This window comes from Bombus affinis, chromosome 6 (assembly GCF_024516045.1).
Source record: "Bombus affinis isolate iyBomAffi1 chromosome 6, iyBomAffi1.2, whole genome shotgun sequence".
NCBI classification, from domain to species: domain Eukaryota; kingdom Metazoa; phylum Arthropoda; class Insecta; order Hymenoptera; family Apidae; genus Bombus; species Bombus affinis.
This window is the reverse complement of record NC_066349.1, coordinates 2,658,345-2,682,480: the sequence shown is the minus strand read 5'-3', so window position 1 is coordinate 2,682,480 and position 24,136 is coordinate 2,658,345. Positions and strand designations below refer to the sequence as shown.

At 31.6% G+C, this 24,136-nt stretch overlaps 5 protein-coding genes, 2 long non-coding RNA genes and 1 other non-coding gene across 17 annotated transcripts in view; 4 read left to right on the top strand and 4 right to left on the bottom strand.

Moving 5' to 3' along the window:
* Positions 1–1,672: 1,672 nt before the first annotated feature.
* Trnai-aau (transfer RNA isoleucine (anticodon AAU)) lies at positions 1,673–1,746 on the bottom strand. The gene has a single exon. It is a non-coding gene; the product is annotated as a tRNA-Ile (tRNA).
* A 1,609-nt stretch (positions 1,747–3,355) lies between these two features.
* LOC126917169 (uncharacterized) lies at positions 3,356–4,231 on the bottom strand. Its single transcript, XR_007710874.1, has 2 exons — positions 4,134–4,231; positions 3,356–4,056 (listed from the first exon to the last, which is right to left on the bottom strand). It is a non-coding gene; the product is annotated as an uncharacterized LOC126917169 (long non-coding RNA).
* A 120-nt stretch (positions 4,232–4,351) lies between these two features.
* On the top strand, positions 4,352–8,126 carry LOC126917149 (short-chain dehydrogenase/reductase family 16C member 6). 2 transcript variants are annotated; one of them, XM_050723723.1, is made up of 8 exons: positions 4,352–4,510; positions 6,253–6,412; positions 6,647–6,801; positions 6,882–7,041; positions 7,120–7,249; positions 7,326–7,449; positions 7,769–7,894; positions 7,979–8,126. In XM_050723723.1, the coding sequence occupies exons 2-8, from the start codon at positions 6,272–6,274 to the stop codon at positions 8,046–8,048; spliced, it is 906 nt and encodes a 301-aa protein (XP_050579680.1). In that variant the 5' UTR covers positions 4,352–4,510; positions 6,253–6,271; the 3' UTR covers positions 8,049–8,126. The 2 variants fall into 2 exon arrangements, with proteins under 2 accessions (XP_050579680.1, XP_050579679.1); XM_050723722.1 differs by having other exon boundaries at positions 4,354–4,510; positions 6,864–7,041.
* Positions 7,683–10,054, bottom strand: LOC126917145 (ketohexokinase-like). Of its 2 annotated transcripts, none has more exons than XM_050723710.1 (3): positions 9,780–10,054; positions 8,946–9,542; positions 7,683–8,869 (listed from the first exon to the last, which is right to left on the bottom strand). In XM_050723710.1, exons 1-3 carry the CDS (start codon positions 9,920–9,922, stop codon positions 8,455–8,457), a joined length of 1,155 nt encoding a protein of 384 aa, XP_050579667.1. In that variant the 5' UTR covers positions 9,923–10,054; the 3' UTR covers positions 7,683–8,454. The 2 variants fall into 2 exon arrangements, with proteins under 2 accessions (XP_050579667.1, XP_050579668.1); XM_050723711.1 differs by lacking the exon at positions 9,780–10,054 and adding an exon at positions 9,630–9,770.
* Positions 10,055–10,527: 473 nt separating this feature from the next.
* On the top strand, positions 10,528–16,978 carry LOC126917112 (symplekin). Its single transcript, XM_050723603.1, has 16 exons — positions 10,528–10,870; positions 11,109–11,305; positions 11,396–11,629; positions 11,714–12,000; positions 12,071–12,300; positions 12,375–12,560; positions 12,641–13,083; positions 13,159–13,431; positions 13,500–13,683; positions 13,841–14,082; positions 14,147–14,325; positions 14,403–14,563; positions 14,642–14,777; positions 14,865–15,229; positions 15,336–15,413; positions 15,517–16,978. Exons 1-16 carry the CDS (start codon positions 10,817–10,819, stop codon positions 15,601–15,603), a joined length of 3,336 nt encoding a protein of 1,111 aa, XP_050579560.1. The 5' UTR covers positions 10,528–10,816; the 3' UTR covers positions 15,604–16,978.
* On the bottom strand, positions 14,774–19,263 carry LOC126917147 (17-beta-hydroxysteroid dehydrogenase 13-like). Of its 8 annotated transcripts, none has more exons than XM_050723714.1 (8): positions 18,213–18,479; positions 17,851–18,027; positions 17,600–17,776; positions 17,367–17,516; positions 17,038–17,294; positions 16,851–16,976; positions 16,695–16,783; positions 14,774–15,710 (listed from the first exon to the last, which is right to left on the bottom strand). In XM_050723714.1, exons 1-7 carry the CDS (start codon positions 18,213–18,215, stop codon positions 16,717–16,719), a joined length of 957 nt encoding a protein of 318 aa, XP_050579671.1. In that variant the 5' UTR covers positions 18,216–18,479; the 3' UTR covers positions 14,774–15,710; positions 16,695–16,716. The 8 variants fall into 8 exon arrangements, with proteins under 8 accessions (XP_050579671.1, XP_050579677.1, XP_050579674.1 ...); XM_050723717.1 differs by lacking the exons at positions 14,774–15,710; positions 18,213–18,479 and adding exons at positions 18,526–18,589; positions 19,189–19,263 and having other exon boundaries at positions 16,297–16,783; XM_050723719.1 differs by lacking the exons at positions 14,774–15,710; positions 18,213–18,479 and adding exons at positions 18,526–18,589; positions 18,948–18,996 and having other exon boundaries at positions 16,297–16,783.
* LOC126917163 (uncharacterized) lies at positions 19,263–20,081 on the top strand. The gene is made up of 3 exons (XR_007710866.1): positions 19,263–19,447; positions 19,734–19,826; positions 19,961–20,081. It is a non-coding gene; the product is annotated as an uncharacterized LOC126917163 (long non-coding RNA).
* Positions 20,082–21,664: 1,583 nt separating this feature from the next.
* Positions 21,665–24,136, top strand: part of LOC126917137 (slit homolog 3 protein) — a 33,362-nt gene continuing 30,890 nt past the window's right edge. The window contains exon 1 of the mRNA XM_050723687.1: positions 21,665–22,670. Coding sequence (XP_050579644.1) covers positions 22,622–22,670 — 49 coding nt within the window. The 5' untranslated portion in view covers positions 21,665–22,621. The remainder of the gene's footprint in view (positions 22,671–24,136) is intronic.

Here is a 24,136-nt window from a genome sequence, read left to right as displayed (position 1 = left end):
CTCACTCTCACTCGGTTATCGACTTCTCTTCAACCATGTTTTCTTATGTGGGCTGAAGCCTAGCTTTCTGGGATAGAAAATAGATCTAGCGGCTTATTAAACTTTGGGTGATATAAATAGACATATTAAGCCAGAAATAGATCAAAACCTGTACTGCATTAATGTACCCATATATGTACATATATATGTATCTCATCGGTGTATGCATACGCATACAGAAATTTCCTTCCTGATATATATAATATCAGGTCTATCCTATCCATAGGCACATAAAGATAGAGCATAGAACACAGTCGTAAACACAGGTCTGGAAGTTCCTGTGGAGACAGTAGGGTTCTTAATGTAAAGAGTTATCGTGTAGTCGAGAGTTGTTTTACAAATCAGCCACCATAGAACGCTGCGATCGAGAAGTTAGGATTTTGTATTTAACGCCATCGTCCAGTGAAAGCATTGAAAATAACGAATCTAAACCAAACCATTAAGCTTATTCAATAACTAAACTGCTTTTCATAATTTTTCATCATTTACTCAATATAAATACATATATAGTATTTCATTTGGTACAAAAAAATGTTGTTTGAATGAAAATATAACAGAATTACAACTTTCAAATCAAATATGTACACATACACTTAATACTTTTACATTTGATGCATTTATTGGAAAGTAAATCTGTTTTTGGCTGTTTTTAATTCATTACAAAATTATGTAACTACTAATATTATCTATAATATATATAAATAATATCATATCCAAAATATTATTCATGATTGAAACATTTCAATGTTATTAAATTTTTTATTGAAAATGCAAAGTTATAGTATAATTTTAGAGTTTGCAGAAGTGCTTAATAATACAAAAAATTTATGTTACATAACATTTATGTCACATTAGTTACATACAAAATAATAATATAACCATAATAATTATATATCTAAGACAAAATTATTTTCCTTTCATCTTTCCTGCTACTCGGTTCAGCGTGAGTCGAGTACGCAATCATTAAGAAGAGAGTAAAGAAGACAGGGACAACCGGGTCCCGGTTATTCTTACACGATGGCATTATACAACGAATCCTAACTTCTCGATTGAAGCACTTTACTGCGAACAGATTGACCAACATCATCCGATCATTAAAAACTTTATACTCCGACTATGAGAGTTTTCAGGCCTGCATGCGACTATGTGGTATCACAGTGGTGACACCCAATATAAAAAATTCGAAAAAGCATTGTATATCGTGCCTATTCCTATACCCCGTCTGTAACTCTGATGCCGCTTGTTCGTCGATGTTACAGTGTTACACTCACATATTTACTATACGAATGTGCATACACATTATTAGGCAAACACACAAGTGTCCTCTATGCAGTGTTTTTTTCTGTTCCTATACCGTTTTATCAGCTCATTCGTGCAGTCAACATTTATATCTCTATGATCCTATCCTATATTTATTTAGTCAATAGCCGCGTCCTTAATAATTTAAAGTAGTGTACTTAGCATTAGTCGATGAACTAGAAGTTATTCCCGATGATATGCTGAATCGATTCGGCATAGAACAGTTTAATTACATACATATTTTACTTAAGTACTACAAAAAAACATTTACATAGTTCAATTTTCGTAAATTATCCTTTGTCTTTCTTAAAAATAAAATTGACAAAAAATATTCTGGCCCATGGGGGGATCGAACCCACGACCTTCGCGTTATTAGCACGACGCTCTAACCATCTGAGCTAATGGGCCTCGATGTGCAGTAAGATATGCTATGAATAAATGGTTTAGCGAACAATTTTTATAACAAATTAGAATACTATAGCGTATAAAGATGCTACAACGAACACAGAGAAATATCGACCGCTCCGCCGATTTTGTCACTCCGTCTTTTTTACAATGATAAAGAGTAAACATCAACTAACAATACTAATCTGTATGTATCTCTCTTTCTGTCGTTTAATTGTAAACAGCCTAAAAACTCGTTAATAGCACATATATAAACTACCGTGGTCCAGGATAAGCAAGTATCGCATTGGTCAATGAATCATATTTGTTCATGAAAAGATAACAGGAGTTAAAGGCGGCTGGGCTAGCATAAATACCTCATTATTTTATGATACCTACTAAATAAATAAATTTTATGTTATCTTTACCACTTACTTTGTAGTTCATATTACATTTTTCCAGTATTTAAATCGTTGTACAAATGATAACTTTGCTTTTAATTGTAGGCCTATGACAAATTACTCCTAAATACATATGTTTCAATGTATGCCACAGCGAACAGATGCTATAGCCGCTGTACAGATACAGAGCTGTACCTCGCCTGCGCTATAATAAACGTGATTCGAGAACCAATTCCATTCGTTCTAACATACCTTAGTGCACTCTAGAAATGTACCGATTAGCGATCGACTATCCGGCCACTTTTATAGTCGGTGATTAATCGGCAACTAATAGGCGAAAAGCGTCAAATGATCGGCATTCAATTTTTATGTATTAATAACTTGATAAAGCATAGAAATAAAAATAGAATGTCCTTTCTTTACTACCATTAGTATAATTTTAATAGTTTTTAATATATAGTAACACAGTATACTTACTTATAGGCACATACTTGAATGTAATATAATTATTACATTATAAAATATAAAAATAATAATTAGTATTTATTGAAATAAATTAAATAAGTACCAATTAATTAAGAACTGATTATTATTTTTTAATTTTATCGTAATAAAAAACTTTAAAGTTTTAAAGTTTTAAAACTTTAAAACGAGGAAACAAAACGTAATAAAATAAATATAACAAACAATGATAAAAATTTTCTCTTTGCGTTCGTGATATTAAGCAATTATAAATTTGATGCATTTTGTAGCGGTGTTTAAAATGAAATGAAAGCCAATTAATGGATTAGTCCGCCAAAGCTCTAATCGGTACATCTTTACTGTATATGCACGTGCATCATCTTTTTATAAATATTTAAACTTTGTTTGAAAAAATAGTAAAATTGTAATGACATATATTTTTATGTCGATAATATTTCTCTATGAAGATATTTTACCATGTTTCGCTTTTCTTATTACGAGATTCGTCGATATTTAAAGTGTGTATTTGTTAGCAGAATCATTTTTGTTCTTACTCGCGTCACACGTAATAAATGAAACATTAAAACCACTTAACCCCTTCCCGTACTTTAGCGAGTCAGACACGCGATATTCACGTTTGGGCCAAAATCTTCATCACGAGTCTGATTCACTAAAGTACGGGAAGAGGTTAATCTTAATAAAGTTCACTGATAACGCATATCAACTATATTGTGTATAAGAAAAGTAAACAAGAAAAAACAAATGCAAAATAAACAATATTGACAATTACTGTTTATTTTTCAATCCTTATAACAATACAGGAATAACAATACTTTATGAATAATTGTTTTACGAGTGAATATAGAGATTTATTGAATGTACAATATAATCAGTTAAGAATCAAAACTATGTATTTGGTATACATATATAGTACAAAATGAATGAATTATATAAAAGACAGTCTTTGCGACTTTTTATGAGACATACTGTTGACATCTACAATAGCGAATATTACGATCGTATCTTTTTCCACATTGAGATCATCGTGCTTTGGTGAAACTTATCAGGCATGGGTCATTGTGACGATTACACCTTTTCCTACTACTATGTTAAAGATTTTAAGTAAGCATCATTAGTGCCACAACATATACAATTAAAAATGATGGAAATAAAACTAATTAAAGAAGAAATCTCATGCACATGATTCCGAGTAATTCAATTGCTCGAACTGATCGTTTGGAAAAATATGTGTTACTATACGAACGACACGTATTTCTATACATCTCATTACATGCATTGCTAAAACAGTTCTCTCAAATCTACAACGTAAGTGATGTAGATGTAAGTGATGTGATCTTGTAGCGTTTTCTCTCTATATCTTTTTTCTCCAATAATTTTTATCCACTGAGCGATCATAAACTTAGGAATCAAGATATTCTTTCCTATCAATGATATGTACATTTAAAGGTACCTATACGAAAGATATAAACATCGAAAATCATTTATATTGTATGTCGGAAATATAAAATTACTTAATTTAGCCCTTACTTTATTATTTTAATGCTCTATTCCTGGCATATAATACTATTCGACTAACTACTTCAATATAATTGCGCATCACCGGACATTCTGCACACGACTACCCATGTTACCAACTGATATTGTGTCCGATATTTGTAATTATCCTATAGCCAATCGCAAGAGCCAATCCACAACGATACAAAGATTCCCGATGTTATTGATAGGAAAGCACTGTACCCAGACAGTTTAGCTTAGTTAATATTTGAACAGCGCACGAGCGCGTCGTTGAATGCTCTTTTAAAGGAACTCGTACGTTTCCTTCGTGAGAAGTTCACTCTTTCTGTTAGTCGGTCTTTACTTTTAACTTGCTTTTTACTTAACTTATTTTTTGGTTATTATCGTTGGTAAGTAATTCTTCGTGTTATTTATTTAATTTATCGTGTTAAACTGAATTCTTATTAATTCGTCATTTTTTATTTTTACGACGAAATAGTTTAATCTTTAGAAAGATTATCAAAACTCTGTGTATGAGGAAATAGATACGGGAGAAAGAAGCTATGTTCGTTAAAAGCATATTACGTTTATTTATAAAGAACAAAAGGATATTACGTTGTTAAAAATTCTGTTGGTTATCCTCCGCCGATTAAAAAAAAGCCTATTTTTAGTCTGAATTCTGAATGAAAGTTTGTGAATTTCATATGTCAAATTTTGTATTATTTGAAATTATGTTTAAACCATCATTATCTTAGGAGCATCTAACTCTATTAACGTATTAAGCTCGTTAAGATCATAATGGTTTCCAGGAAACAATCATTTCGTTATTAATATATTGAAGAAAATTATCACAAGATAATAATCCTTCTGCTCGTTATTAATCACTGTAATTACTATAATTTTATATTGTCACTCATTTTCTTGTTCCAATTGATTTATATCGAGTAATTATTCCCAAACCCAAGGCAACCTAGCTCTATTGAACAACAAAATTTACTATAGTAACCATACAGATATAATGCAATATGATGCAATATGAAAACACTGCATAGATGCATCTTCTGTTCTTGTTTAATCTAGCATGCATATTGATGTTGCTTGTTGATCAGTCTTACACTTACAAATTTACTGCGCGAATGCGTATGCGTTATTATAAAAGAACGCAAGAAGTTAGTATACAGTGATCTCTTTCCTGTTCTCGTATCGAATCCACTTACACGGTAACATATGACTCGCGCACTCTATCTTTATATCTCTATAATAACAGTACAAGGGGCTCTAAAATGCTTTCGTTGCAGACGAGCGACTTCTAGCCTGCGATCGTATATCTTTCTTTGTTTTCCCAATTAAGGACAACAAAGGAAGACGATTGCAGCGATATCGAGGAGCTAGAAATTGCTCGTATACACGGAGCCTAGAACGAGAACATATTGAAATTTAGTAATGAATTTTTTGTTTATTCTTCCTAGATATAAGTAGCTTAAGCGGGTGAGTCGATGTCTGTCTTTTCTATAAAGGCAGGTTCGTTTCGCTTAATATCAAATTTTTGTTAAGTTTCTTACATCACCACAATCAGAGAGAAGTAAACGCAGAAAGCAATAAGAGATAAAACGATGAAACAAGTAACAACAGAAACAAGACAATAAAGGCAAAAAATAAATTAAATTTATGATTTATATGAGATATGTTGATCCAAATGCCAATATTGACACGCCCCATTAACCGAATACCGCTCTTACTATTCCCTGAATATCCACAGCTCTCTTAAATTATTAGATAGCTCTCTTGATTTTTCTTTCATATTCAAATGATCAAAGAATTTATCGTATCATTGATCTTTATCTACATATATTAAAATTCGAAACTATCTGATTTGCGAAAGGTCAACCACATACTTAGAGATCTCAAATTAGCCTCGAAGAAAATGTATACACCTCGGTATACACACGTGTCGTATAACCACGAGCCGCGCTCAGTTTGCATGTCATAAATTCTTTGCTCATTTGTTTGTCTTAAATTCTTATGTGTTAAGTGCCCATACGCTACCACGGTCGACAAACATTTTGTACAGAGAATTTGATTGCAAAATTTAAACTGTGCAGTTCTTAATCTGATGTATTGTCTTTGCTTGTTAATCGTATTTTTTTTACAGGAAATTATTTAAAGGAATTATGGTCCAGGTGCAGGAAGTTGCGTTAGTTCTATTGGATACATTGCTGCTTGTGCTGAAAATACTTTATGACATTGTCTTTGGAATATACAGATTATGTATACCAGTCGAAGAGAAAAGCGTAATCGGCGAAATTGTATTGGTATTTTACAAACTAATTATTATCCCAAATATTTGCAATTTTTCAAATAATCATTTTAGATATTAATATTCGATTAATTAATATCCGACTTTCGGCGAAAACTTTCCACAATACGTTCTTTTATATTTTGCATTATATTTCCATTATGTCGCCATTATACGATTGTCAACGGTTGCGTAATGTCATACAAATAATTTGAATAGCACTTGATGAACAGATTACTATCTTGTATAGATTACAGGTACTGGACATGGTATTGGTAAAGAATTAGCATTAAAATATGCATCATTAGGAGCGATCGTTGTCTGTTTGGACGTAAATGAAGAAGGAAACAACGAAACAGTAAATGAAATAAACCGAAACGGCACATTAAAAGCTTACGGTTACAAGTATGTAGAAATCTTATGACGTATTTTCCGATATAAAATTCGTATTTTTTTATAATCCATAGATGCGACGTATCGAACAGGGAAGAAGTGCTTAAAATAACTAAAAAAGTAAAAGAGGAAGTAGGAGATGTGACAATTTTAATTAACAATGCCGGTATAATGCCTTGTTTCACTTTCATGAATCATACACCCGAGCAAATTAAGCGAATATTCGATATCAATGTGTTAGCACATTTTTGGGTAATTTATTTTACGCTTTTTTTTATAAAAAGGTTCCTCCCCTATTGCACTCGTGAATTAAATAATTTGTCTGCATAGATTCTCCAAGCTTTCTTACCTAGCATGGTTCAAAGAAATTACGGTCATATTGTTGCTATTTCATCGATGGCTGGTATTTTCGGTCAAGCCAATATAGTTCCTTACTGCGCTTCAAAGTTTGCAGTAAGAGGTAAAACTGATGTCTATATTATTGCTTTTTTTTTTATATTTTACGTTACTAGTTTCTTTTAATGATGATTTTCTAGGGTTGATGGAAGCACTGCACGAAGAGTTACGATCGATGAATAAGGAAAAGCCATTAAATATCAAATTCACAACAGTTTATCCGTATATGGTCAATACAGGACTTTGCAAAAACCCAAGTTATAGGTAAAATATTTTGTATAACGTTAGTTCAAGTGATAGATAATGCAAAATTATTAGTAAATATTTATTATATAATTGGACAAAATATAAAATGATACGCTATCTATACATTTTTTTATATTTTATATTTTTTATATTTTATAGCATCATTGAGTAATATTGTTCATATATATTTACATGTAAATTTGACACATTTGGCTTAGAGGCATAGGAAGTCATGTAATAAAACGAATGCATTGTTCACGAAATGTGAAGAAATAGTTGTCATCTAAATTATATTATATACATAACAAAAAATACTTACGTAACTTGTCCTAATTAGGTTTAAAAATCTAATGTCTTTGGTTACAACAAAACAAGCAGTTGATGCAATAGTTCAAGCACAACAGCAAAACGTGAAAGAGATTTCTATTCCCACATGTTGGTATTATATTAACGTTATTATGAGGTGTGTAATTATACATACATACATATAATTTGTAATATATATTACAAATTTCCCATCATTTAATAACATTTTTCTCAATTTTAGATGTGTACCATTTACATGCATAGAACGCTTAAGAGACTTTCTAAATATTGTTGTACATACAGAATGTTAACGAATATTTAATATTCTTGTAATTATGTACGAAAATGTTTATTTTATAATACATAATAATATTTTTTGCTAATTTTAATCATAATTATCACCTTCAATTACTTCTTGTAAACTCGTAAACTTTCTGTGTATCTCTAATTCCTTTATTATTAAATATAAATGTAATTTTTATTATTTGTCGTTAGTAACTTGTAAAGATTTAATAATAAAAGTAATAATAACTCGTGTAATAAGTAAAATGTAAGTAAGATGTTTTTTTAATATTTACATAAGAAACACGTAATATATATATGTACTAAAAAATAATTGTTAATGAATATGTAAACAAATAAAATAACTATGCTACAAATACAGTCTGTTCTATAAAATATCTATATATAATGTAACTCAATACAATGCTTAACGAATTAACTTTTTGATGCATCCTTAAAAATTTCACCTAACTTATTATATCCTCTTAAACCAACTTTAGCACCAGCTACTTGGCAAGCAAAAGTTACAGCTGCTTGCAAGACATTTTGTGTAATAAATTCTGTATGGCTACATTCTAAACTTTCAATATTATAATTCATTTTAATATTACGTTTGATTTCTACATCTTTCTGTAAGGCACTATTCGTTTTGCATGATTTTAACTTTCTTTTTTTAATGAATTCCAGTTTTGCTTTATTTAAATAATGTAACACAGCAGCATTAAAGGTGTCTCCAGCACCTAAGGTATCCACAATCTTCTGTGGTGGAAATGCAGGAGATTGTACTGTAATATTATCTGGAGTTCTTGCCATAGCACCTCTGTCAGCCCAAGCACATATAAGAGTTGCCCTAGAAAAAAAGAAATTTTATAATATATCAATTTTTCATCCATAAATTCAAAGTATTTTTTTATATGGATTCATACCCAGATTTAGCATCTCCGCTAATATCCTTCAATGTTTCACTCATATTATCATGTCCTCTACTTTGGGCAAAATCTTTAGAGATAAATGCTACATCGACATAAGGTAGTAAGTCTAATAATTCTTGTTTCGGAGTTTCTAATTCTACACTAACAGTAATTGGTGCTTGACTGGAAGCAATTTCTTTACTATTGCTATCTTGGCTATAATTCAACATGTTATTATAATTTTCCACACACTGCATCATGGATAATACTTCATTCAAGTTTCTACCTTCAAAATGAATCCAACTGTAATCTTCTAAATGTAGTTGCTCAAAATTTTTCAATGTTAACTCTGGCAGATTTGGATTATGATGTAAAATTGTACGAGACCCTGAGCTTAAACTTAGCATAACAGTGGATATTGGACACCCTATACTTTCTACCATAGGACAATGAGAAAAGTCAATATTGTAACTGCGCATGTCATTTTGCAAAAAACTTAAATGTTCTTCAGCACTTAAAGTACCAAAAAATTCACACGGGCTCCCTAATTGAGAAAGAACCGTACAAGTATTAGATGCATTACCTCCTCTTTGCCACCGACATTCTACAGATCTGTAAATCACATTAGAACAATAAATTCTAGTCTCAATAGCATAACAAGTATTAAAAATATATTTTTATTCATTATAAAGATCGTACAAAGTTATTATATATATATATATATATATATACATATTGGTTAAAAATGATAATTATACGTTGTTTATATCTTTGTCAATATCAGCTGATCGACGTAAGCAATGAACTAATGATAATACTGCGCAATCGCGTATAGAAATATCTCCTTACCTTTGATCAGAATCTTCTGCGGGATATTGTTTGCACGTTTGTACAATATCCAAACAAGTTAATCCAATACAAAGAATTTTCTGCTGGTTTGACTCCACTGTAGAAGACGTACCAACAATTTTTTCATAGAAACTTGAAATCATGTCACTTAATAGTGTGAATGCACAACGTTACTTTACGTTTCCTTACTCGGCGGATGATAGATTAACTTTGAGCGATTAACATATGTACAAACAGTATTTACGGTTCGATAACGAGCTATATTTTTCGTTTAATCTAAACAATTTTTCCATTAATATTTGTGGAATTAGATGAAGTATATATGTATTGATTAAATCTGCTTGACCTTTGATACTGTAAGCAAATATATTGATAACTTTTAAACCTATTTATTTTTATACTAAAAGTGATACCGCATTTTACGAGTTATGGGACAAATTAAAAATATTAAATGTTTAAGATTTTGTTTAGACAATCTGTCTAAAAGTTTCCCTTATTATACGTGTATATATGAAAATACACTTTATGTGAAATGAAATAATGACTTTATTATACAATATTTACTTTGTTAATCTTGCATATAAAATTACGCTTTTAAAAATAAACATTAAATTAATACATTATACTTAAAATTTAATGTGCAAGATATATTACCAATTGTACCTAGTAGAAAAATTAATAAAGAACATAATAAAACCTTAAAATTCCCGCTTCGTTAACATGAGACGATTATAGCGCTTAGCGGTCAAGGAAAAATGCCAAGATGGCAACGCAAACGATTTCGTTCGATATTAGGACAGCTTTTATTGTTCACTAACTAAAATTTAAACATAATATTTGAAAAAATTATTTAAAAAAAAAAATATAGATTCTTTGCTAAAATTATTAGACACTATTTATCTTAAGTGGGGGGAAATCTACAAAAGAAACGCATATAAACTAACATATCAAAACTTGGGACAATTCTTTTCCGACAGCTCATTTTTTTTAATAATCGTTGCTTGCATTTAGCGTTATATGATTTATTATTAAATATAATGGATCCTCGAATACATAGAAGAACAGAGCCGGAAAAAGGACCGGGCGATTTGGTCAGTGTATTAACCTTTCAAATTATCGTTTCCCAGATACATTTTATGATACAAAATAAGCATTTACAGTACATACGTATGCGTGTATATTTATGATGGTGACTAAACTATTAATTATGACGATTATTTGAAAGAAATTTCAATTAGAAGAATCCGAAAAATTCCTAGTTATAAAATTTCAATTGTCTTTACTATACGAACAAAAAATAGGTATTTTGATTTAGATTATATTTTACAGATAGTTGAATGGTTAAATGAGGCTTCATTAAACCCAGGAGAAGATATAAAAGTTACAAATTTATGTAAAGTTCAGGAAATATTGATAAATAAGGAGCCACAATTACTTCCATTATATTTGGATGAAGCATTACAGTTTTCCTTAGATAGGAATGCAGAAGTTAGGAAAACAATTACAGGTTTCATAGAAGAGGCTGGGTAATGATCATTAATGGAACTTATAATGTATCGCATTGTAATATTACTTTCATCACACACATTAATAAAATAATCATACTTTATTTGCAGTGTAAAACAACCTGAGGTAATTCCACGTGTAGTTCAGGTACTTTTAAGACTAGTTTCTGATGAATCATCAGCTGTTTCTAAAAGAGCTCTTAGAGCTAGTGGCAGAATATTAAGAACTGCATTGAAATGGATATCTAGTGCCATTACAGTTACGCCAGAAATGGAAGTTGCATGGAATCAACTTAGTGCTCTCAAAATTCAAATTATAAATATGATTGACAGTGATAATGATGGGTAAAAAGAGTCTTTAAGTTGTACATTTATATATATTTGTTAAATGTTAATTTCTAATTTTTTTTTTTTTTTTTCTCTATTCAGGATTAGAACACAAGCTGTAAAATTTCTTGAAGGTGTTGTTTTGATACAAACATACCCTGACCCAGATATACCAAAAAAGTCGGATGATTTTTCTTTAGAAGATATTCCATTAACATTAAAAATAGCACGCAGACGCAAATTAGAGGAAGAAGCTAATGATGTAATGGACTTATTAATCAAATTTCACGGATCTCCACACGTTAGTAGCGTTAATTTGATGACATGCATGGGATCTTTAGCATTGATTGCTAAAACAAGACCTCAGTTTATGCCTGGTGTAATACAAGGTACATAAAATATTCAGTAATGTAATTTAATCATACTAAATTTATAAATAAAAGACATCAATATTTACAGCTTTGCAAAGGTTACAACATGATTTACCACCCACATTATCTGATTCTCAAGTAACCAGTGTTCAAAAACAATTAAAATTAACTCTATTAGGACTGATGAAGCACCCAGCTAGCATAGAATTTGCATCCACAATAGCTAAACAACTGACTCAATTGGGAGCAAAAGAACAAGAAATTCTTAAAGCTTATCCAAAACCAGAAGATATTCGACGTATGAAGAAACGACAACAAGTAAATATGGAATCAGCTTTAATTTATATATATTAATGATCACTTCTTCATTTGAAATATATGTGATTTTCTAGGAAGCAGCAGCGTCTTCCGCTGCAAAGCGTGTTAAAATCGAAACTTCTTTAATAACAGATGAATCAGAGATTGTGGCTAGTTTAGTACCCAGCTCAAAAGTACCAGAATTGGTTGAACTTTCAGAAAGTTTTATTGCTGAAAGATTAAGTGTAGACATTGTTACAGATTTAGTAATGGATAGCATGGTGAATATATTTTTGTATAAAACTAGTTGGGATTTTTAATACTTTCATTTTTTTTTGTATCAAACGCATTTCATTAACAGGCGTGGGTCCCAGACACAATGACAACGATTTTTCAAAGAGAATATCAGCCTTCTTCAACGACGGATATAAATATTCAACGACAAACGATTGCTAAATTACTAGCGACACAAATAAGACAAGCTAAAACAAAGAAAAAAAAGGATGCAAAGGATGAAGATGCTGTGATGGAAGATTTAGTGAAAAATCCAACCATTAGCGTAGCAGAAGCAAAACGAGAGCGGAAACGTGAAAAAGATAGGGAAAAAGAAAAAGAAGCAAAGGCATCTCTGGAAGCACATGAAAAATCGCTTGCGAAAGCAAGAACTCGTTTAAAAGCCTTGAAATTATCTGAAGTTACAAAACCATTGTCAAAAGAAATTAAAGAAAGAATGTTACTGATGGCTGTGAATCGAATTTTACTTTCTGAGAAGACAGCTGTATTTGGTGGTGTAGCAGCCATAAGGTACATCATTTTATGAATTATTTATTTATTTGAAAATATTCTAAAGTTCAAATATTTCTTGTTATTTCTCTTTAGATCAAAAATTTTAACTACTCTAGCAGCAACGTTTAATCCATACATTAAAGAAGCAGTATTACGTTATATTACTGACGATATGAGGAATCGTTTAGACTTAGCTTTAGGTTGGTTGTATGAAGAATATGCATTACTTCAGGGTTTCCAAAGACGAACTACATTATGTACAAAGCCCCAAGAAGCTCCACATCAGGCTTACAACTTTTTATTATGTACTTTAGTATCTGCAATAGATTTAGTTCAAGGCAAAGATCGTGACACATTACTATATAGGTAAGTGATATCAATAAAGCATTTAATAACAGAATATGTAATGTTAGCTGTATGTGAATTTTAAAAAGGCTATACTTGGAAGCTCCATTAATCACTGAAGATGCAGTTGAGGCTTTGAAAATGGTGTCTTCTGATGAAACAAGAGGATTGATGCCGTTACAATTATTAAAAGAAATGGTTATTCGTAGACCAACAAAACAATTAGTTTTCCTAAACGTATTGTTATGTCATACTGGCCATGAAAACAATACGGTAAGTTATAATTATTTAATCGTGTAATCCAAATATCATATGTACATCACTTTAGAACCCTTTCGCTCTTCATCTTCCCGAATCCCCGCCGTTCCATGGCAGTAGTTCTTAGTATATATGTGCGTATTAAGTATCTTAATTTTCTGTTCATAAATAGATAAGGGAAGCCGCTATACAGTTAGTTTGTCAACTATATAGTCGTCCTGAATTAAGTAAACTCATAGAAGAGTATGCAGTTCTCTATTTAGGTTTCTTACGACTACATACACCACCTGAGATCGTCTTTGGACAAGATCGAGGTAGACCACAAGTAGAAACTCAGTGGACTGAGTCAACTACAAGAGCTTGTCTTGGATTATATCTTGCTCTGTTAAGTGAACATCAAGATTTAATTCATGAGTAAGTTCTTTTCTTAATAAATGCATATGTTAAATACAAATTTCTATTAATATTGGTTTTCTAGATTGGCTAGAGTTTATACATCGATGGGTGCAGATGTAAAACGTATGGTTCTTCGATTAGTAGAAGGACCTGTAAGATCTTTAGGAATGGGGAGTCCACAATTATTGTCATTAGTTGAAAATTGCCCTAAAGGCGCTGAAACACTAGTTACAAGAATTATTCATATCCTTACAGAAAAATGTATATATGTTTCCACATTCAATCATATACAGTTTTTTAAAAATTAATACAATATTTAACATCTCTTTTCTTTTCAGCTGCACCAAGTGCAGAATTAGTAGCAAGAGTACGAGAACTTTATCAGACCAGAGTTTCAGATGTTCGATTCTTAATACCAGTTTTAAATGGTTTAACGAAGAAAGAAGTTATAGCTGCTCTTCCAAAACTCATAAAATTAAATCCTATTGTTGTTAAAGAGGTAAACAATATGAAATAATATTATCTAAATTTAAAATAAAATTTTGTATCATATATTACAATGATCCTCCTTTTATAGGTATTCAATAGACTGCTAGGCACTCATAATAATGAAAGTGGTGTGCCTCATACATCTCCTATCACACCTGCTGAATTGTTAATAGCTTTACATAATATAGATCCAAGCAAAGCAGAATTGAAAACAGTCATAAAAGGTATGACATATAAAATTTCATTTGTTTTAAAATGATTCTTTTACAATTATTCATTCAAATTTTATATTTATTAATACTAATTTACAGCTACGTCCCTATGTTTTGCGGAAAAACAAATATATACACAAGAAACTGTAGCTGTTGTAATGCAACATCTTATGGAGATGACCCCTCTTCCTACATTACTCATGCGTACAGTGATACAAAGTTTAGCATTATATCCTAGGTTAAGTGGATTCGTTATGAATATACTTCAACGATTAATTCTCAAACAAGTTTGGAAACAGCCAAAAGTATGGGAGGGTTTTGTAAAATGTTGTGAACGTACGCAACCACAAAGTTTTGCGGTTATTTTACAACTTCCTCCAGCACAATTGGCCGAAGCGTTAAAAATGGCGAGTAACTTACGAGCACCATTATTAGCGCATGTCGAAGCCTTTGCCGAAAATCAGGTATATTTCCTGCAATATACTTTATTGATACCGTAATACTTATTCTATGTTTTATATTTTACTAAGAATGCAAAAAATTTAATACGGAAATGATGTGATATTTCAGAAAGCGCACATTCCGCAATCAATAATGGATGTTATTCAGGGTAAATCACCTTGCGACATACATGATGAATTTGATATTGTGAGTAAAACTACTTGTATATAAAGAGTTGATTTTTATATTATTATAAGAAAAAATAAATATATGAACTGATCCAAATAGTTCTTCCTTGAATTTCTTGCAGGCACCACCCGGTGATTATCTGATCGAACAAAAACCAGATACTATGGAAACTGATATTTCAGAACCAGCTCCGCCTGGTTTAGATTAGCATAAACTCATTCCAGTGTTGGGATTTGAATCATCATCAACAGATTGTCCCAACTTTAATGAATTTACCTTGTAAATTATAAATTATTTTTTTATGTCCAGTCATATCTGAAATATCCAGTAATTTGAAACGTTAGATTCACGTATTTATCAAATCAAACACGAAATGTAAATATTTCTTTCTTAAAATTCATTGAAAATTCAATTACTTTTATAGGTATGACAAGCCCGTATTTAGTTCTATTTTGTAAATAGAACTTTACATATAACTGTATATATGCATTATCTTCAATACATAGTATATTTTTATTTAGACTATGATAAATGTATTTCCGATTCTATAAAACAGACTGAGTGAATTTTTCGTTACTTTCGTTTTCGTGAAAAGTCAAACAATGTTACTATTAATAGTTGCGGATTTGTATTTATTTATTAACACCTGAGTGTCTTTTCTCTTTTTTTTTTTTTTTTTTTTTTTTTTACGAAATATGCACATAATAATAGACAAGACGTTCGGAAGATAATACATAGTTACATAGTGTATATATATGTGTATTATGTACAACATTAGGAAATGAAGTATAGTCTTCTATACATTCAGATATTTTGCTATTAAATCGTCATAAGATTGACGCTGTGTATATAGGTTATTTTTGCATTGTAAATAGTATTTGTGTAGTAATTACATAGTGCCTATTAGTACTTATTCAGTTTATTAAATATTTAATACTTATATCACGTGTGTATGTATCATACACAAAACGTAAGTATAAAATCTATTTTAACTGCTAATTGATATTTCAGTTGTGTCGCAAAATATTTTATGCGCAGCTCATGTGATTATTTATTAATAAACTAGAGTATTTCGTTTTATATAAATGTTAGAATGTATAAAAACATATATAAGTAAAAATATATATGAAATTTTATACCACAATAATGAAACAAACTACAAACATTGGTCTGTAGTGAAAAATACTTCAAAGATCAAATTATACATATACGAAATTAAGTAAAATATTCGTTTTTCAGTACATTAAAGTTCTTTTGTTATCATAAAATCTTATTAACATAATATAAAAAAATTCTCACATTTGATTAGGAAAATTAAATATCATCCAAAATCGACACCAGTGTCTAGCAAGTCACGCAACATAAATGATGCTTTCTTTGGAAGTATTCTACAAGTGTAAAATATTAATTATTAATAAAACTTTATAGACTTGGTAATATTAACCTTCAATTTACCTAAGAATATGACCTAAGTAAAGTAAATATCCAGGCACACTGAATTCTGCATAATTTCGGCGAACTCCATCTAAAATTTGTTCAGCTGCGTCTGTGGCGGGCATTGTACCAAAGTAACTTGGTATTCTGGAAGAATTGTGAAAAATAAATTTTCGATAAAATCAAATATCATCATTTGATTGCTTACCTAAAACGAATATCTTTTGCTATTTCTGCGCCTACAATAAATGGATAAACGTGAACTAAAGTAATTATTATGTTACTATTCAAATGTCTTAATTCAGTATGTAATGATTCAGCTAATCCTTGAACTGCAAATTGTGCAGTGGACAAAGAAACTCTGTTTCCTCCTGTGGCAGTACCAGAAAGGCCAGCCACAGATGATAGAACCACTATGTGCCCTTTTCCAGCCCGTTCCATGCATGGTAAAACTGTATCCAATAACTGAAAACAAAAATGTGATGCAAAAATTTGTGACTACTGCAATAAACTATGTATCATTCTAAAGATATTTACCCAAAAATGACTTAGAATCGTCAAATCAATTGTATGCCTTATTTCAGGTGGATCTTGAAGTAATGCTCTAGGACTTGGTATACTGCAGCAATGGAAAAGCATTGTAACTTCACCTAACTCTGATTTAATAATATTCACTATACGAGCTACCTATTATATTTTATTTACAATTAAATCAATGTATAATACTTATTATATAATATACATATATATTTTATAAATGTTATGCTTACTTCATCCTTATCTGTTATATCACAAATATACATTTTAGCAACTCCTACTGATTTAGACGCTAAGTGTACAGTAGTATCACAATTTTCACTGTTAATGTCGACACATGCAACATTAACACCAAGTTGACACAAATGAATTGCTAATTCTCTACCTATGCCTCGACCAGCTCCAACAACCTAAAATGCAACCTAAAACGTAAATGTTTGATACCTAATAACTCCTCATAAACAAGGATATAGAATTTCATTACCATTGCGACTTCTCCATAGAGATTTTTTAAAGGAGGAGGTCTAAATATTCTATATAATGCAATTAAGATAGCAAAAAATATTCCAAATAAAAGTGTCACAAGATCTAGTATTAAAATAACGAGAGAATACAGTCTTAGCAACATCTTTGGTGGTTTGAAACTTCTCTTTAAGCTCTCCTAGAAAAAAATATATATAAAATTATGTTTACTTTTAAATTATTAAATTAACTTATTACAGTTCATTAAGAACTACTTCGTCATTGTAATAAAATATCTAAAACGTTTAATCTTTCAAACTTCACAAAATCTTTCTTTTCCTTTTCTCTTTTTTCATAAACATAATTGTTTGTCATGATACTTACCATTTTGATGCACTAAGTGATTAAATACCATCGAAAACGTGATCGTGTTATGAAAAAGTGTAAATTATTTAAACGGGTGAAAAGAAATTTGTGGAATCTGAAGATATATGTATCTTTTTATCAAATTACGTCGTAAACTTTATGATAACATATCATGACATTATGAAAAAGGAAGGACAAATTGCCCAAAATCTATGTAAACTAATTTATAATAATGTTAAGAAACAATAATATAAATCTTATATGAATGATGTATGTTGTGAATAATAAATCTAACAACAAACTATAAACTTTTAAGTTGTATAATACATACCACGTGTTTAATTACATTTTTTAAAACTTTCTACCGGCATTACTGCTGTTGCTTTTATATCATTCTAAATGAATTTGAATAAAATAAATCAGATTTTTGTTGCATTATTAATTAAAAACTACATTAATGAATACGGAAGATAAATTCAATACCATAAAGAAATGTTAAAAGCTTTTGAACGTTTAACCTTTTATTCGCTTCCGATAATTGTGTTCGTGTTGTATTTACTTACCCCATTTCAATAATTATACATTATTATTTAGTTAGTGCAAATTGTTTATTGTAATTTATTATTATAATTTTTAATCTTATATCAAGTTGATGTTAAAAATTATATTCATTTTGTATTTAATTTTTTCAAATTTCGAACTAAATAATTGATTTTATCTACATATAGCAATATAAATATATATAAGACGTACGTTTAGCACATTTGAAGTATTTTAAAACACGCAATCAAAAGTTTAATGCAATATTGTAAAAAAGGGAAAGGTAGTTTTATTTAATATTTATTACCAAATCAGATTTCTTAGAATTCAAAATCTATTATAATAATAAAATTGTCCTAATAATAAGTTAACCAACTTTTATATTTTATATATCTTGTTAGTTTCGAAAGTTTTAGTTAATGTCTAAGTTAACAATAAAAGAAATAATACAGACGTGATATTTCTTATTAAGAAACGTATAGTAGCGAAGAGAATTAAATCTAGATGATTCGTATCCCCGTGCTATTGAACGCGCATTACATTGATTGAGTAGACAGTGACGTAACTGTCTAGAAAATTTTGTTATATTATATAGATTTAAATATTTGCTAAAAATGTGGTATAATGCTATGATGCCATTAGGTATAATAGTAGTACTTACAACATTACCTGCTTACATTTCACCATACATAAATAAGTTTTTTATTGGGAACGTAAGTAATTTTTGTAACATAACCTCAATATAATAACCATTTGATAAGAAAGATTATTTAATACTCCAACGAAGTGACAATTTATATGACTCCGCTTTATCTTTCCTTTCTGGAGTAAAAATTTAAGTGTTTTAAAACATAACTGTTAATTATTGTGTAATAGCCAATTTTATAAATGTGTTATTTATTATACAAATGCTTTGTAGTTGTTTCAATCAATATTTAAAACAAGTTTAAACAATTTTTAGTTTATATGAGCTAATTTCTTTATATTTTGCTATTACAGCCAAATGGAAGATTGTACAATAACAATACAATTGAGCAAGTGGGATTTGTAAGAGACTATGAATTTGCTGGTGGAAAAGTGTGGAAGTTTAATGTAGGTATATAGTATTATGACTGTTTAATAGCTTGTTATTTCTTGTAACATCATACAATATCAGATTGATTAGTTAAAATTTGATTATTATGTTAAAATATACAATATTTGACATAATTTTTGTCTCTTTTCAGGGTTTGGAAGTCATTCCTGACAAATAGAGTCATATATATACCAGTACTGTATTAGTCTATCTTTATTACCTTGGTAAATGTATTATGTAAACATAACATTATAATATATATAGTAAAAGAATGATTTTCAGTATTAATCTCACAACTGTCCCTACTAGAAAAACTTATTTAACAGAAAAAGTACAATTTTTATTATTATTATTTAGGAATTCCAAAAATATCAATGTAACTAAAACTATAAACTCGGAGGTTAAATTTAATTATTACTTAGAATTTCGAGAATATAATTTTTGTCAGAGATTTCAGTGATAAGTTATTGTTGCATTGTTATAATAATAAAAAAAAGCAATCGACATGAGTAGATCTACGTGTACAAATAAAATATTATTTAGTATAAAAAAAGTAGTTTAATTTACTCTTGATTATATTTTATTCAAGATGTTATATTTTTGCCAAAGAAAGTAAAGTAAAGAAAGTAAAGGCTTTATAACTGTAACGCAATCGTTTCAAGAACCATATCGTATATTCCATAATCCTTTATTGCATTGAAAACTTTGCTTCGAGAGCAACGGTTACACAACAAAAGGCTTGTATATTTTCGGTCGTCGAGTATTTGGAATAAAACACAAAGTCGAATGAAAAATTGATAACTTCAAAGTAGGTCTATTAAAAGAAATATTTTGCTTTTGTGCACAGTCAAAGCAGGCAATCTCTTCTGGTTGTCAAATTGCCAACTTGTCGAGAAAGAAGGAAATATTTGTCAGCTTCATGAAAATTCTTATTTTCTTGGTGTGAAACATATTTTCACTATTTATTTCCAATATGCTTGGCGAAAAAAGTTCCAGGTGTTTTAAACGACGATGTTCTTTGTTTTCATTATTGTAGTTTGAAACCCCTCGAAAATACATAAGATCGGCCCCTATGCGTAGACAGAGATAACGGACAATAGACAGCCGAGGGAAGTCTTTGAACTGGGGACTTAAAATCGTTATAGGTGTTCACATATATATTACATACACGCGCGCGCACACACACGCACGTTTCTTTACGAGAAATGATGATAAAAAAAGGGGCAGATGAAATTAATGATGATTATCATTGAGCTAATTAACTTTGACATTCGATTCCAAATATCTTTATTTAAAAAAGAATTATCTAATCAATAAACACGTGCGAAAGATATGACAATGTATCGATCATTACATTTTATCCGAAACATTTTGCTCAAGGAATACAAGACTATAACAGATAAAATAAAGGAGATATCGATTGAAATACGCTGTTGCATCGAGATATCGATTGCGAGAACACGATGGAGTACGATCTTTACTTGGAGATAGAAGCACTTAAAGTGACTAGGTACTTCGGTCTAATATATCTTGAAAGTTTCCAGATCCAGTCACGAAATCAGAATTTACCGAATTTCTGCTCTTCATGTCCGCTAAATTTATCCGAAGATCTTTCCGATCGATCTTCCGCTAATCTTTCAGTTTCAAAGATTAATCACCCGAGCCTAAATGCCCTCGAGCCCACTTATGATTTTTGACGTGTCAGGCGATGGCAATTTCTTTTGTCCCGTATTGTACCGTCACCTAGAAGGTTAATTACCTGCCAGCTTTTATCCGCAGCACAAGGCATGCCTTCAATTTCAGCCGCAATCACGGGAAAACTGAAGGGAAAATCGGTCCTCCCGAGATATCGGCCGGCAGCCTTTGGCTTAGCTTTAAATCGGTCTTTGGTCTGAACGGGCGACCTCACAGTCGAGTGCGAGACGTCGCGCAAGTAACATCGTGTTCCATGTCGCGTCCTCTTTCCTCAACGAATTTTTGTTCAATTTTTCAACGATCATCCTTCGAAATTATTATTACTGCGCGATTTCGATACTCCTTAAACGTTCCGAGAACGATCGAAAAATACGTAACGAATAAACGAACAGCTAATTTGTTTACGCGGGAATTTTCAGATAACGGGGTCGAACTGCAAACACGTTTGTGTTCGGTATATTAGACTTTTCGAGCCCTAAGGACGAATATTTACATAAAAACGACGGCCTGGCCGATACGGAAAACTGGGAAATATTTTCGAACTGTCTTCTTTCAAATAGCCAAGAAGCGCGTGGGTAGACCTACCGCAACAAGTCTTTCGATAGCATCGTTGCTGTTTTCCTTTCCCTCCTGCGAGTATTATCCTTTTCTGGTTCGTTATGCATAAACATTGATCGTTCCGTTATATAGTAAAAGAGAGCAGCCAAATAGCATATTTAGTGCAAAGTGTACGGACAAAAGTTTTGGTCAGCGTTCACGGCCAACCTGTTAGTCATGTGGGAACGGTAAAAACCGTTCAGGCAGGAACTCTGGAAGAGCAGTTTCTCGGAAACGGTCGTCAGAATAGTAATAACGATGTAGTGAAACCTGCTTCTCGTCGCTGCACAAGGATACGCGGTGTTTCAACGATCGTCCCTTTGATCGTTCGTGCGTTGTGATGTCTGCTGATTTTACTAACGGTGCGTCCTTACGTGTACATGCAAAATGATATCCTGCTCGAAAATATGTTTTCGCGATTTTTTCATCGCAACGTTCTGACATTATTGGAAGAAAAGAGAAGAAAAAAAGAGAAGAAATTTCTAAGACGATAGGGACGAGTCGTTTGTTTGTTGGGATCATGCAGCGATTTTGGAACGTTTCCGGAGGATGGAGCGATGGAAAGACAGGTAAGGAGAACGTACTAGAAGTTATCCTTTGTTTCTTCGTCTGATTTATGCGTTGTTTCGCATTTGTTTGAAATGCGAAATATCACGTATAATTGGGTCTCGGTATTATTCGTTTATTTATCTTTTGTGGAGATCCATAGGATCCATTCCCGCTCGGTTGTTCACTACTCAAAGATTGGCGTCATTTCACGACATACAGGACAAAGCGCGTCATGTCGTAACGCAAAAGGAATCGTACAACTCGTCGTTTCGTAAAAATCGATCGGTCTTTCTCGTGCAGTTACGCGATATTTCGCAATCCGTTCGAAAGACGCGTTTCTCGTTCGTATTCTTTTAACACTTAATATCATGACACTAACGCTAATATCGGCTGATATTTTCGGTCCAAGGTCATCGTGCTCTTAAATATTTTACCAGACTCGTTCGTTTCCAATTCCAGTACGCGTAATTACGTCTCTCGTTGCGCCGTTGTTTTCTTTGCGAATCCACGGAGATTTCGTTTCTTCCTCTTCCCGTCGTTGGTGGTTGAACCATGGCTCGTAAAATTAAGTGCGAATCAGTTATGCATCGGCATAGGCAAATATTTAGACTCCATTAGAAAAAGTACGCATGGAAGAATCAAATCGGATTACAGTGTGGACGCGCGGTTGGACCCGAGAGATATTTGCGTGCGATAACCGGTAAAGATCGGATCGAGACAGAGTTTAAATTACTTTTCCTTGAACGGAAAGAGGAGAGACCGCATTATCGGCAAGAAAGTTAATCTGCATTCTTGAACGTTGATAAATCGTATCCACGGTTTTTCTAACCGCGGTCAACTGCCGTTGATCGTCTTCCAAACTGGTCGTTTGTTATATAAGCAAACGGTTGTTTCGTGGACAGGCTAAAGGCAAATATAACACCAAAGCCCGGACAATAAAAGATGGGAAAATATCTCGGAAAGGAACACCGATATATACGCTGGCGTGTTGATTGAAAAATCCCGTTGAATCTGCGTTAAACGACATGTTCTGCCCAAGTTTCGCGCCAGTCGAACGAAGAACGAGAGACAGCCTTTTAATTAAAATAATATTCGGGCGTGAATCGCGTTCGCACGTACTCGTGCTATTCGTCAGATTCGCGCGCGTAATTAAAATTTTCGTGTACGTGCGCGCCCCTTTACACGTACTAAATATTAAATTCGCGGCACGCGTAAGCTCCGAGGCGAAAAAGATTCGTTAATTTTTATCCAGCATCGAGCGACCGCCGCCCTCGTAAATGAGATCCGTGAGATAGAGTATTTTAGAAAATGACACGACTTTGCCAATCGTTCGATTTTCCGTTTCAGCTTTATCGAAGCAAGGAGATGTACGCGCGATTATTTTTCCGTCGTTTACGTAATGACAAGAACAGAAGAAGGTAACGGCGTATCGTTATCAGGTTGTTTCAGTGCTCAAAGCTTTCTAATCTTTGTCAAGCGAGAGAAA